The following is a 14903-nucleotide window of genomic DNA, read 5'->3' as shown; positions in this document are numbered from 1 at the left end:
ATCACACTCCTGATTTGTGACTTGTGACTTAAGATATTTGGGGAGTCAAGAAGAGAACTAATCACCACTGTATTTATGTAGTGAGTCCAGTTGAGTTTCTGATCAATAATAACCTCCAGGATGTTGATAGTGGAGTATTCAGTGATGGCAGCACTGTTGAATGTCAAGGGACAGTGGTTAGATTCTCTCTTTTTGGAGATAGTCACTGCCTGGTATTAGTGTGGTGAGAATATTACTTGTCACTTATTATCCAGATGTAGTTGCATTTGAACATGGACTGCTTCAGTATCTGAGGAGTCAGAAATAGTGCAATTATTGGCAAACATCCCCACTTCTGACCTTATGATGGAGGGATGGTCATTGAAGAAACAACTGAAAATGGCCTAAGACATGACCATGAGGAACTCCTGGAGCTGAGATGAATGACCTCCAACAAGCATTCATCTTCCTATATGCCAGGTATGACTCTAAACAGTGGAAAGTGTGCCCCCGATACCCATTAACTCCAATTTTGTACGTGCTCCTTGATCCCACACTTGCTCAAAAGCAGCTTTGATGTCAAGGCCTGTCACTCTCATCTCACCGCAGTGATAGTGCCACATGACACGATAGAGGATATTCTCAATGTGAAGGCTAAAAATCATACTGAAAATACATTTTGTCTAGCATTATCATAACTGATATTAAAATAGAACTCAACATTACACTGTACAATTTCAGACCATGATACTGCCTGCTGTTTTTTTTCTCCTTTACTTCGCATGTTTCAGTTTTACTCTATTATTTTCTCTTTTCTTTTGCTTTCTGATTGCAGTATGCTTGCTGTAAGCATATCTTTTATTTCTTTCCTTGTGCTATCTCCTTTCTCTTTGGCCCTTTAAGGATAACTTTTCAGCTTTCATTCTGGCCCTGCTTACCTTTTGAACAACATCTATTATATTGCTAATATTTCCCAGTTCTGATGAAAAATCGTCAAGTTGGAATAGTTACTCTGTTTCTCTCTTTCCACAAACATTGCCTGACCTGCAGAGTATTCCCCGCATTGTCCATTTTAATTTCAGACTGTTCACCTCAGTCATAGTGAGCTGTTGGTTGCTAGGGACCACAGCTTGTTGCCCATGGAAACAGCAATCAAGAAGCTGCTCATTCTTCCGACTGAGAATCAGGAGGGCCAGGAACTCCTGCTCGTCATCTGGTCAGCACTGGATGGGGGTTAGGAAAATGTAATTGAATTCGGGGGAGTGGGGGAATCAGGCTGCAGCTTCTCCAGAACAACAGGGCCATGCCAAGGTGGGAGGGAAATGGGATCAGGGAGAATGTTTCCTCTTTCTGGTCATAATAAATTCAGAGAACTGATGTTCTAGGACATAGGTGAACTTTCATAGAATCACAGCTTATTATAGTGCAGCGTAAGGCCATTTGACCCATCGTGTTTGCACCAGCTCTCCAAATGAGCAATTCACTGATTGTTATTTCCCTCGCTTCTCACTGTAACCTGGAAAGTTCTTCCTTTTCAGATAATTCCCTTGTTTGAAACTGCCTCAATCACAATCTTAGGCACATCCCAGATCTTAAGCACGCATCTTAGGATTTCCTCATTGTACTTTAATTCTGTGGCCCCCTGATCTCGATCCTTTCACAAGTTCAGAATAGTTTCTCCCTATCTACTTTGTCCTGACTCTTTCTCTGGCCAGTCAGCTTCTCCTGATTTTTTTTTCTGCCATATATTGGCGTCACAATGCCAATGATGCACTTGGGATGCAGGGTTTGAATCAGGAACCTCCTATTGGCTTGAACCATTGGCATAAATATTATGACAGTGTGGAATGCGGCAGGAATTTCAGGAATGGGTCAGGGTGAGAGGTGGATGAAAAGCAAACATTTCTGGAAGGAGACAAATGAATTTCAGCACGTCAACAAATCTGAAAGAAGCAACATTTATTAGATTCTTTCTTACATTAAGAATGATGAAATATTTCAATGTCTAAGCTCAGATTTATTCCACGATTGAAATGCAGCCACTTTGGTAAAACCCAGGAAAACAAACCGAGGGCTGGAAGAGTTAGTACGTGGAGTCTGATCTCTCTGGGTGGTGTGTACCTTTTAAACACTGATGGAAGTCAGCATTGACAGAAAGATGATGTCATTGACAGTGGAATTGATTAAAACCTAGCTCACATAATATGCTGCCAGAGTGAACTGACAGTTGAAGCACAAAGTCGCAAGAGTTTATTTTTCTTTGGGAGGGGATGTAGACCGGGTGTAAACTATATAAAGATGTATGAGCATGTAAATATATCATTTCTGCAGAACGTGGTCAGTGACCAAGTGAACACACTCATGTACTGAAAGTCAATGGAACAAAGCTATTAGCTAGACAGTTACTTAAGTGACCCAGGGTATTACAGACATTTCAAGTTTTACCTCATAAACTGAAAGAAATTAAGTTGACAACATTGTACCCTTGGATTTACATTTTTGTTTATAGAACTGAATTGGTCCATGAGCAATTAAGACATTAAGTGAACTCATGCATACTACTTCAGTTAACCTTATTAGGAATTTCAACCTGAGCATCATCATATATTCCATAGTATGTTACCAAGTAGCAGTTTCCTCATAGATTTTGCATCTTCAAATGTTTGTTTATGTTGTTGACAGAGGTAATTGTAACCTTGTATGCTCTCTCTAAATACCCTATGAACTTTATGTCCTTTGTTTGCAATGGTCTGCCTGTACTGCATGAAAAACAAAACTTTTCATTGTACTTAGGTACATGTAACAATAATAAATCAAATCAAGTAAAAGCAAAAACGTTGTTGTGAGATGCTGCAGTCCATTATATTAGCTCTTGATCAACCCTTGTTAAACGTTTGAGACAGGAACTTATTCCTGTATGCTTCATGTGAGCTCTAAGCTATGCCCTTAGCTGCAGAGCTCAAATTCTAATCATTGTATTAATATTTCCAAACTTTAACCAAAGCTCCAATTCATATCTCTCAGGAAAGCAAATGTGTGAATTTTACTATCACAAATTTAAATCTAGAATACAACATTTTATACAAATTAAGATTTTGCTAAAATATTTACACAATTATTACATTGACCTTGTTTCTTTTTCTGTGTGTCTACATTGGGATTTGATGCTTTGATGTAGGACATCACCAGTATTGAAAAGAGATAATACCTCAGGAAGCCATGACTACAGGATGTTATGAATTGGTAATTAAAGCCTGCAGATAACAAGTGACAAGGAAAAATGATAGAAAATTATATAATTTTGAGGTCCTGGTCACGCATGCTTTAGAGGTGGGTGGACAGATTTTGCCTTGACTTTAACTCAGTGAGGATGCAGGGAAGAATTGGTTTACAGCAAATTTCAAAGACAGAAAGAAAGAGATTGATGTTGAAAAGATCACAAAGGGTTGTAATTTTGATGAACTAGGGAGTCTAGAAATGAAAGTGAGATAATCTGTCACATGGCAAGCTTTTCTCCTGTTCCCAGTCCACAGGTGGAAGGAGCATGTTGGAAAAGGATTCCCTGATGAAAGCAGAACTCAAGTATTGAATGGATCATTGAGGGTCATGAAAAAAACATCTCCGGCATGGAAAAGGATAGCAATTCTTTCAGCAATGAGGGAGAAAGCTTAGCAAAAAGCGTCAGTCAAGTCTTGATTTGATTTGATTTGATTTATTATCGTTATGTGTAGCAAGATACAGTGTAAATTGTTGTCTTACATGCTTCTCAGGCAGATCATACTATACAAGTTCATCAGGGTAACAGAACAGAGTGCAGAATATAATGTTACAGCTGCCGAGAAGGTGCAGAGAGAAAGAGAGATCAACATTAACATTTAAAAGATCCATTCAAAAGTTTGAAATCAGCAAGGAAGGTGCTGTTTTTGAATCTGTTTGTACTTGTATCAAAACTTTTATATCTTCTGTCCAATGGAAGAGGGTGGATGAGAGTATAACTGAGGTGGGAGGGACCTTTGATTATATCGGTTGCTTTCCCAAAGCAGCAGGAAGTGCAGATGGAGTCAATGGGTGGGGGGCTGGTTTGTGTGATGGTCTGGGCTGTGTTCAAAACTCTGTCTCATTTATGCAGTTTTGGGATGATCAGTTGCCATACTAAAATGTGATGCATCCAGATAGGATGCCTTCTATGGTGCGTCTATAAAAATTGGTAAGAATCTTTATGGACATGCCGAATTTCTCCAGCCTCCTGAACAATTAGAGGCATTGTGCTTTCTTGACTATAGTGTCAACATGTCAAGACACTATATGTGGAGATCATTCATTTTAATGATTGATTTTCATTCATGCTATAGAAATTCAACCATTTGAATAAAATGTTGTGAACACTGAGGTATGATGAGCTGAACTAAGTTGATGAATGCAAAGTAAAATTCAGATCAAAAGAATTGAAAGAGTTAAATAATAAGTCCATTAGATTTAGAGAAGTCATGACTCTGAGAAGGCCCTGGATTGTCACAGTGATTTCTCTAAATGGCCACAAGGTCATGCTTCAGCTGTACAAGGCACTGGCAAAGCTGCACCTGGAGTATTGCATACAGTTCTGGTCACCGCATTATAGGAAGGATGTGGAAGTTTTGGAAAGGGTTCAGAGGAGATTTACTAGGATGTTGCTTGCCAAAGAAGGAAGGTCTTATGAGGAAAGGCTGAAGGAACTGAGGCTGTTTTCGTTGGAGAGAAAAAAGTTGACAGATGACTTAATTGAGACGTATAAGATAGTCAGAGGGTTGGATAGGGTGAACAGTGAGAGCCTTTTTCCTCAGATGGTGAAGGCTAACATGAGGGAACATTGCTTTAAATTGAGGGGTGATAGATCTGGGTCAGATATCAGGGGTGGTTTCTTCACTCAAAAGTCGGAACGTAGAACGGCCTGCCTGCAACAGTAGCAGACTCGCCATACTTAAGGGCATTAAAATGGTTATTGGATAGGCATATGGATAATAATGGAATGGTATAGGTTAGATAGGCATCAGATTAATTTCACAGGTTGGCGGAACATCGAAGGCCGAAGGACCTGTGCTGCACTGTAACATTCAATGGTCTGTGTTCTAAATGACTGCTTATCGTTGCAGAGACTGAATGATCAAGAGAAAATTCAATACCCAATGATAGAAATTTGGTGAGAAGCTGAAAGATGACAAATTGATGAGAGTCATATAATCTTACCAAGGTTTTCTAGCAGATATTCTCTAATATGTTCCAACAGTGATAAACGTATAACACAGGCAACAGGACCAGTAGTCAACGTCAAGCTATTAGAAATAGTGACTTAGACCAGAGGTTTCAAAGTGATGGATAAGTTGACAGGTCATAGCAATTGCCATTACACTCAAAAAGACTTTTCAAGTAGTAATCACCATTCTTATGATTAGGGAGAGGATGAGAAAACCACCATGAAGAGGCATTAAAAATACGACATGGTGCTAAATGTTTGAAAATGACAGGAGGGAGTCCAGCAAAACCCAAAAAGTGAAGAAAACAAAGTATTCAGTGGCATTAAAATTTGATATAAATGATCATGGTCAACCAGATAGAACAATGGAAGGATTCTTTTATTAAAGCTATTGGACTTAGTGCTAGAAAAGAAGAGGGACCTTAAAAACTGAGCTCTTGTGAAGACATTCAGTGCAGGCAGCATAGCTATTGGACAGAGATAGCTTTACTGCATCTGGACAGGTGGGGAATACAGCAAGACTTCACAAACACCTGGATTTGGTTTGAAATACGAAACTACTGGTCCTGCCCTGACACTGAGGCAACCAGGTAAAATTGCACGTGAATAAGTGCTAGCTATCATGAGGGGAAACTCCCGACTAATCCATCACCTAAATAATTCAATTAATGACATCTTTACCACGCGGCCTGTAGGAGTGAGGATTGCTGCAGCAGTAGTTTATATTTCCTTCAGTCACTCTAACAGTTCTAAGCTGGACAAAGAAATAAAGTTAGCTCTTGGTGTTTTGTATTAATCAAGATAGGAAGTAGACAGCAGACCACTGACTTCATTGAAGCAAGACTCCTTGTCAGATCAGGTAGAAGGTGAGAAGAAAAAACTCATCAGAATATCAGCGAGAAATGCGCTGGCACAAGGTGGGATGGTGAGAAATAGAAAGTGAGCAAATTGAGCAGGGAATGGGAGAAAAGGAAACTGTGATCTCAATAGTGTAAACATCCCGTTGATTTCCAACTTCCTCACAATAAGATGTTGGAAAATGATTCCATGGTTCTCACTCTTTTTTTTAAATTCATTCAATGGTAATTCTTCAGGTTTGAGCTTAGACTGTGCTCAGAGTTTTAAAAAAACATAATTATGGTGACAATTTGTAGCTATGACCACAATTTCTGTAGAATGAAGACCGAACTCACAGGATTTCCAAAGGGTCTTCTCCCTTGAAGAATCAATCCAGACTACATTTAAATCTACAAGAATAATACAAAATTTAAAATGTATATTTTCTCGCATGATTGTGTTGACACTGATAGTGCAATTTATACCACAGCAAAGAAAAAGGTAACAGGCATTCACAAAACCAAAAAAAGATTATCCCAGAAATAAATTCTGCAAGGTGATATCATTACATGTAAAAGTAGACTTAATTACATAATACAAGACAGTAATTCTATGGGCTATCACCATTATAATAGCGACTGATAATAAGTGAGCATTAGGTTAAACATGGGTATGTATTAATTCTACTTAGAAACTTTTTCTTAAATGTGTTATGATCTGCCAAGGAGAGGACAATTAATCCTCAAATTGCTATTTGTGTTGGATATTTTAAGGGCGCATTATGTACATGCTGCATATTAAAAACATATACGTGATAATACCATACAAAATAATTGACTTCCAAATACTATGCAACAATGACATTACTGTTGTAAAATTAAATTGCAAAGCCTGTACATAGAAAGCTGGCTAAATCCAGAAGAAGCAAAATTCACAATTTGGCTTTAGGCTCTTCAAATCCAGGTTACACATCCGACTTTCTTTCAAAATTACCAAAATTGAACCAAAATTACCTTCATTCAAAACATCTTTAACATTACCAGTGAATCATTTTAAGTTTAGTTTTGACAAAAGAATCAGTTTGAGAAAAGATAATGAATATGGTGGTTAGAGCATAACGTTAGGTGTTAGTGCTCAAACAATTAGACAATAAGTGTGCCACAATATCATAATCAAGATGACTTTGCCTGTGCCTGTATTAAGTCGTGACATGCACACACAATCCCTTTATTATTGACGTGCATTTAAAGAATGGAATGCAGAACTTAAAAGCTGCATTTCTAGTTACTTATAAGCTAATTTCCCTCTCAGGTTACCTCATTGTCACCAAGAATTTGAATGTGCTTTTGCCTCGAGAATTTAAACAAATTTAAAGCCATCTTCCAATGAGACAATAAAACTGTTTTAAAATACATTTTAGTTGAATATATTATTCTAACAGACACCACTCAACCAAACAGCCATGAACAACACACTAAGTTACGAAGACAGTTTGATCAAGAATTTAGATTAGATTACTTACAGTGTGGAAACAGGCCCTTCGGCCCAACAAGTCCACACCACCCCGCCGAAGCGCAACCCACCCATACCCCTACATGTACCCCTTACCTAACACTACAGGCAATTTAGCATGGCCAATTCACCTGACCTGCACATCTTTGGACTGTGGGAGGAAACCGGAGCACCCGGAGGAAACCCACGCAGACACGGGGAGAACGTGCAAACTCCACACAGTCAGTTGCCTGAGGCGGGAATTGAACCCAGGTCTCTAGCACTGTGAGGCAGCAGTGCTAACCACTGTGCCACCGTGCCACCCACTAAATTTACTGACACAACCACTTTCCAGAATATAAGGGAATGCATTTTTTTATGAAAGTTGTTTTGCCGTGGGGACTGAGAGAACAATCTGTAAATTTGTCTACATTTCAAATGATCAGAACATCTGTACTGCTGAATAATTTTTTTTTCATTAATAGAATTGCTGGAATCAATTTAAAACTGCTGGCCATTTGCTTTCTGAAAGAAACATTATTCTTTAATCAATAAAGATCTGTTTTATCTGTCCCTTAATATTATTCTTGAACCATTTTAACAGATTAGAATAAAGGAAGTTTTTTTTTCTTTAAGGTCTAGTATGGTTTGATCAAAGGAAATGTTTCAATTGACAAAATGACCAGACAAGTCTGCGCAGGCAGGAAATGAGGTGGTTTTATTGTTTCCATTTTAAATGGTGTATGGGACTTCTCATGCTCCATCTATTCTTCGACACTGTAGTTGTGTTTTTCCTGTTCGCATTGCTAGATTTGGCTTGGCTTGAGTCTCACTCACTACCTTTTGTCTGTAACTTGCCATCGTTGACAGAAATAACCACATGGTGATGAGCTCCAGATTTCTGCCATGTTTATGGCTCATGTACCACAGGTCCGTCTTCAAAAGGTAGTCAGTGAGTAATGTCTGCCTCTCCCAAGGGTGAAAGTTTCAGTGAACTTTACCCACGATAGCAATTGGGACTGAATGCACCTTTTCCTATTAAGTGCTTTAACAACAGCCCTTGAAAACCTTCTGGTACAAATAGACAACTAAGGCAAGCTGTTAACCTGGAACTTCTTTAGTCATTCTTGGTCAGTCACATGCTCACGTTACACTGCTATTAATTTCCCATTGCAATTTAGAGTGGTTGCTCATTTGTTTAAATATCTTTTAAGAGACAAAAAGGCAAGAAACAGCTTAAGTGATATTCCAGGAATATAATATTAAGATCATTTACCTCACGAGTGCAGCATTAGTCCATAATGTCATTACATCATCTTCCTAATAAAATAGCTCTTTTTGAAAGTGTTATAAAACAATACAAGTGTGTTCAGAACAGAACAAATTTGAAGTGAAAAGCTGCTGGTAACAATGGGGCAGTCTATACAGGATTGTCGATATAAAGAATACAAAAAATGTGTTGTTTTTGAATTAAAAAGGCTTTACATTAAAATATTTCACACTGTCTCCCTGCACCCACCAATCAATGATACAAGTCAATGCACTCTGTGTAGGGCTTCTGTGTAAAAACTCTGCAACAATTCAATTTCACCTTGATCAAATATATTTATCGAAACACCTGTTTTTAGAGGAAAATATGATACAGTTTTTCTCACTTAACAAAATAAATTAAATATACATGACTTTCTGTTTAAAATCTATATAGTTTTACAACAACAAAAGAAGGCTTATATCTGTGGTTAGCATCTCTCTAATCCACACAAGGCACTACTGAGGTCCTATTTGCTAAAACATCTTTGAAACATGATTGTACAGAATAGAAGAGTGTGATCTCCAGTAAGAGCAGGCACAAGTCAGTCCACTAGGAGGAGGTTAGCTGCTGGACTGTGATTCATTTTCCTCCTTGATATACTCAATTGTCCAGTGTCTCTACAGTGGGTGACAGTGAAATACAGCAGCCTGCTCTTTTCCTTCAAAGGTGAATAAATATTTCACCAAGACAGTTCATATTGTTTCACATTCGAAGCACTGTCCTGCTGTTCTTTTCCCTTGAAATGGCAGTGGCAAGACATACTTATTTTGTGGGGTACATTTTTAAAGGTCTTCACCAATGTCCAGTAGATGTTTATGTGGTAGCATAGACTATACAATCCCGAATATCAAGTCAGCCAGGAACTTAATGTAGACAGCAAGTTTATTTAAAACACAGTTAAACTTTGATTTGGCACTAACCAGTGGTGAAGCCTTTCTGAAGCACTGGGTTCATTATGTGTATGATTGGAAATATAATATACTGTCCCTGTTCAACTTCCAGGTAATAGTAATTATTTTTGAAATATATATAATATATAAATATTATTTGGTGTTGTTGATAAGGTATCTTTGTGTCAAGTGAATTTAACTGCATAGACAAACTAGTTCTCACAGTATTCAAATATACCTCAAGTAGTTTACATTTTCTAATATAATTTATCGAAACAAAGTAATTGCTCAGTACCTGGGGCAATGATTCAATTAGATGGACTGTGCACCAAAAGATAGTTTCATTTCGAAAGGTGTTTCAATTGGGATTGTGAAGTGTGAGATGATTCAGTCTTTGCAGTTTTGTTTTGTGAAAAGAAAATTTGCCTTGGGTCAATCTATTAGTAAGATCTGAATCGCTTCTAAAATATCACCTTGAAACATTCTCGCTGTAACCTCCGTCCCTCATGCTTCCAAGTACATTCTCATTTCATAGGAATTTCAGAGCTAGCTCCATTTTCCACTCTTGCCTCCCAAATTCCTCGCAACAAGGTCTTTTGCCAGGCAACTTTCAGTTTACTGGCAGTATGTGTGCGTGCGTGTGTGGGGCTGTGTATGTGGATGTTGGGGGGGGGGGCATGTGCATGTGTGTATGTGTACATGTTTGCGTATGGGTGTGCGAGTGTATTTGTATGTAGCTGTGTGAATGGTTTTGTGCGTCAGGGGTGTGCATGTCTGTGTGTCTGTGGTGTCTGTGTGGGTATCTGTATATATGTGGAGTCTGTGTGTGTGTCTGTATGTGTAGCTGTGTGTTGGTGTATGTGTGTGCATGTGTGTGCGGGTGCGTGTGTCTATGTCAGAGAGAGAGAGTGATTGGGGATAGGTAGGAGGAGGCTAACAAACGGAATTTGCTTGATCTTTCGAGGCCCCTTGTTGGGAGATTGGGAAGTGCTGCAGATGCCATCGCTAACACTGGTAGTGGATGTGCTGGTGCTGGTGAATCTTGCCTTCAACATGGGAGTGTGTGTGGGTGTGGATGTCAGTGTAGATCTTTGGGTACATTTTTGGGGCTGGCGGTGGGGGCCCTGGCACTAGGAGGTGCTGCTGCTGCTGCTGGGCCAGGTACTCCTCGTAGTTGATGGGGGTAATACACTCTTTGTCCGGTACACAGCCCCGGTCCCTCTGCTGCTGCTGCTGCTGTCGGTGAAGGACGGTTGCTGCTGGGCTGGTGCACGGCTTCTTCTTTGCCTGGCAAAGCCAGAGGAGGATGGTGCCAAAGATGAAGATGGCACCAGCAGGAATTCCGATGATCACGGGCCATGGGAGGCTGCTGTTCGAAGAATTAGTCACAGGGCCTTTTGGAGGCTTTGGGTCTGGATCAAAGGGATAAGAAAGGGTTGGAGTAGAGAGGGTGGGGAGCAGAAAAAAGGCACAGATTTAAAACCAAGTGATTGGAAATCAGCAATAGATTACCATCTTCTTGAAGTAGGCTAGTCTCGACACATAAAGCAGCCACCGAAGCATAAATTATTTGATAATTTTTTACAGGTTTTCCACACAAGAGTGAATCAGCTGAGAATTGAAGCTATATTTCTGCATTTAAGCCCATACTCAAATAGCAATGATCGGGGAGTGGAGGTTCAATACATGTCAAGTTTAGCTTGCAGTATGTGGGCTTTGTGAAATAAAGCTAATCTTGGACTGTCTAAACTTTTCAAGGGTGATATTATCAAAACAAAATCAATGTGGCCACACAACATGCAGTCCACAACCCAAAGGAATGATGCTGTGCCCATTTGGAACAGCTTAACCTATTCTAATTATTAACTGGCTTCTTAATAGAGTGGCATGACAACACAGCCTCATTCACCAATCATTGGCATCTTATTTGGCATAATGATTACAAAGCCACAGTGAAAATGTAAAGTACCTTGGGGGCCTCCATTAACTTTTCATGTGAACTACTTTACTGTTTCAAGGCGGCACATTTGGCTCTCATTCAAGTTAACACAATGAGGAGATAGCCCAGAGGTGTCTAGACACATGACATGAGATTGCGCCTATGGTGTCCCAGTGAATTACCAGTATGCCAAACACCAGAAGAAGGAGACCAATGGAAACAAGGTACTCCCCCATAGCATGACAGAAGGAAAACCAGCTAATTTTTAAAAAAAATCTTAAAATCAGAGGATATGGTATTTATTACACATTCGTAATAGCCCCTGAGAAGGTGATGGTGAGCCACTTTAACACTTGATGAAGGAGTGGCGCTCCGAAAGCTAGTGCTTCCAATTAAACCTGTTGGACTATAACCTAGTGTTGTGTGATTTTTAACTTTGTACACCCCGGTCCAACACCAGCACCTCCAAATCAGTCTTTCTTTCGGTGATGCAGTCACTTAGTAACAATGCCCTTTGTCTTTGTGCCTGTGTACAGGAGATTTAGACTCACACTGAAGCAGAATTAGAAGAGTTCATCAATATTCCCAATTGTCATCACTGCTCCAGAAACATCAAATCACAACACGCAAGGAAAGCATTCATTTCTTAGACCCCACAGCATGAACATTGGCACAAAATCACATGCATACATTAGCAGTGATTTGTTTTGGATACATTTCCAAACACAGAAAGTTATCGTAAGTAACCTCTCCCTTGACTGGTGAGGCAACAGCTAAACTATTGCATGTTTCTAACACAGCCACTGAATTTGCTTGCAATTTTTAGTATATCAGATGCTCTGAGATGTGATAAATGCCATAAACGCGAATCTTTATGAAACAAACATGTTCAGTATTAAATTACAGAATTGACAATGTCATCACAATACCATCCTTTACATTGGGAGAGAGAGAGAGAGAGAAAGCCACTACACCTCAGGCAAGGGGGTGAGGTTAAGATGGAGAATCCTTCATGGTAACCTCAACTATTGCAAGAATTGAACCCATGCTGTGAGCAGTGTGCTGCATTACAAACCAGCCATCCAGACAATTGATTAAATGAGTGCTTCATGTTGAATGCTTGAAATCTACCCACCCTTCTCTATTCAGACTCTTTCCAGCTTTCTTGACCCTCCTTCCACCTCCTATCTCCCATCCCTTTGCCCACCACAATTCCTGTCTTCTGTGATGCAAAGGACCCAGGTTAAGGTCTCCAGTTGTGGTAAAATCCTGAATCATAGCCCCATATCTGGATCTCAGCCAACTTTTGTGGACCTTCCACTGGAACTGGAACATAGACTTAGGTCATTAGGCTCATCAAGTCTGCTCTACCATTCAATTATGATGATATGTTTCTCAATGCCTGCTTTCCTCCTGTAACCTTTGATCCCCTTACTAATCAAGAACCTATCTAGCTCTGTATTATAGTGACTCAATGACTTAGTCTTCTTAGCCGTCTGTGGCAATGAGTTCCATTGATTCATCACCCTCTAGCTGAAGAAATTCCTCCTTATCTCAGTTGTAAAGGGTTGTCCTTTCACTCTAAGCCTGTGCCTTCAGAATATAGTCTCTTCTACCAGTGGAAACATCTTCTCCAGGTCCACTCTATCCAGACCCCTCAGTACTCTGTCAGTTTCAATGACATCCCCCTCATCTTTCTAAACTCCATCAAGTACAGACCAAGAGTCCTCAACTGTTCCTCATACAACAAGAATCATTCTTCAACCTCCTCTGGACTCCCTCCAAGGTCAGCACATCCTTCCTCTGATACTGGGTCCAAAACTGCTCACAATAATACAAATACAGTGTGACCACAGCCTGAAACAGTCTCAGCAGTGCATCTCTGCTCTTGCATTCTAGACCTCTTGAAATGAATGCTAACATTGCATTTGCCTTCTGAACTGCCAACTGCCAACTGAACCTGCATGTTAATCTTAGAAGAATCCTGAACTAGGACAGCTCTAATTAGGGCACAGAGAAAACTCTGTATACCACATAGTGTTGTAGATGCCCCAAACATGTTCAGGTCTACTACAGGTTACTATTAGTTTAGTAAGACCATTCACATTATACATTAATGATCTGGAAGAAAGAACTGGGGGCAATTGTTGCTAAGTTTGCAGATGACACAAAGATAGCTGGAGGGACAGGCAGTTTTGAGGAGGTGGGGAGGTTTGTGCTTCAGATTTCTGAGGCCATTCCCCATTTAGGAAAATGTCTATCTCTTTGTTCTTTCTGCCAAAGTATATAACCTTACACTTTTCAATATTGTATTCTATCTTCCACTTCTTTGCCCACTCTCCTAGCCTGTCCAAGACCTTCTGCAACTTCCCCACCTCCTCAACACTAATGTCCGTCCAATTATCTTTGTGTCATCTGGTTTGTCAACTGCTCTTCCCAATACCGCAAAAACTACAGAGTTATGAACACTTCCCAGTCCATCAGACAAATCAGCCTTCCACCCACTGACTCCACCTGCACTTCCCACAGCCTTGGCAAGGCAACCAACATAATCAAAGGTCTCTCCCACCCCAGTTATAATCCCTTTCGACGGGCAGAAGATATAAAAGTTTGAATATACGTATGGACAGATTCAAGAACAGCTTCTTCCCCTCAGTTATCAGACATTTGAACTGACTTCTCAAATGTTAATTCTCTCTCTCTGCAGTCTTAACACTCTATTTTGCTACCCTGATGCACTTTGTATGGCATGATCTGCCTGTATAGCATGGAAAGCAACACTTCACTGTACCTCGGTGCCTGTGACAACAATAAATCAATCCATAAACCAATCAATCAATTGTTACACACAAAGTAGTTAGGATATAGAATGCTGTGTCTGAGGTTGGGGGGGGGGTGGTGGGGTGGTGATGCATTCAAAAGACAACTGGAACACAAAGACAAACGGCAGGAGAATGCAACTAGTTGATTACCTCTACAAGGGACCTGGTATGGGCATGGTGGGCTGAATGGCCTCCTACTGTGCTGTAACTATTCTCTGATTCTATCAGTACTTTAGAAGTCTAGTCACTGTTGCAATATAGGAAAGGTAGTTGCCAATTTACACAAAACCATCCCCAGGAACAGCAATCTGATAATGATGGGATAATATGTTATACTGCTGATATTGATTGAGGGATAAATATTAACCAGGATAATTGGTGAACTCCTGGTCAGTTGTTCTGA

General features: G+C 39.9%; 1 protein-coding gene across 1 annotated transcript in view; it reads right to left on the bottom strand.

Annotated features, from left to right (window-relative positions):
- Positions 1–7945: 7945 nt before the first annotated feature.
- Positions 7946–14903, bottom strand: part of LOC122558377 (fibroblast growth factor receptor-like 1) — a 172067-nt gene continuing 165109 nt past the window's right edge. The window contains exon 5 of the mRNA XM_043706925.1: positions 7946–11151. Coding sequence (XP_043562860.1) covers positions 10745–11151 — 407 coding nt within the window. The 3' untranslated portion in view covers positions 7946–10744. The remainder of the gene's footprint in view (positions 11152–14903) is intronic.

The sequence above is a fragment of the Chiloscyllium plagiosum genome, chromosome 1, assembly GCF_004010195.1.
Source record: "Chiloscyllium plagiosum isolate BGI_BamShark_2017 chromosome 1, ASM401019v2, whole genome shotgun sequence".
In the NCBI taxonomy this organism is placed as follows: domain Eukaryota; kingdom Metazoa; phylum Chordata; class Chondrichthyes; order Orectolobiformes; family Hemiscylliidae; genus Chiloscyllium; species Chiloscyllium plagiosum.
Note: the sequence above shows the minus strand (reverse complement) of the source record. Positions and strands in the feature narration are given on the sequence as shown.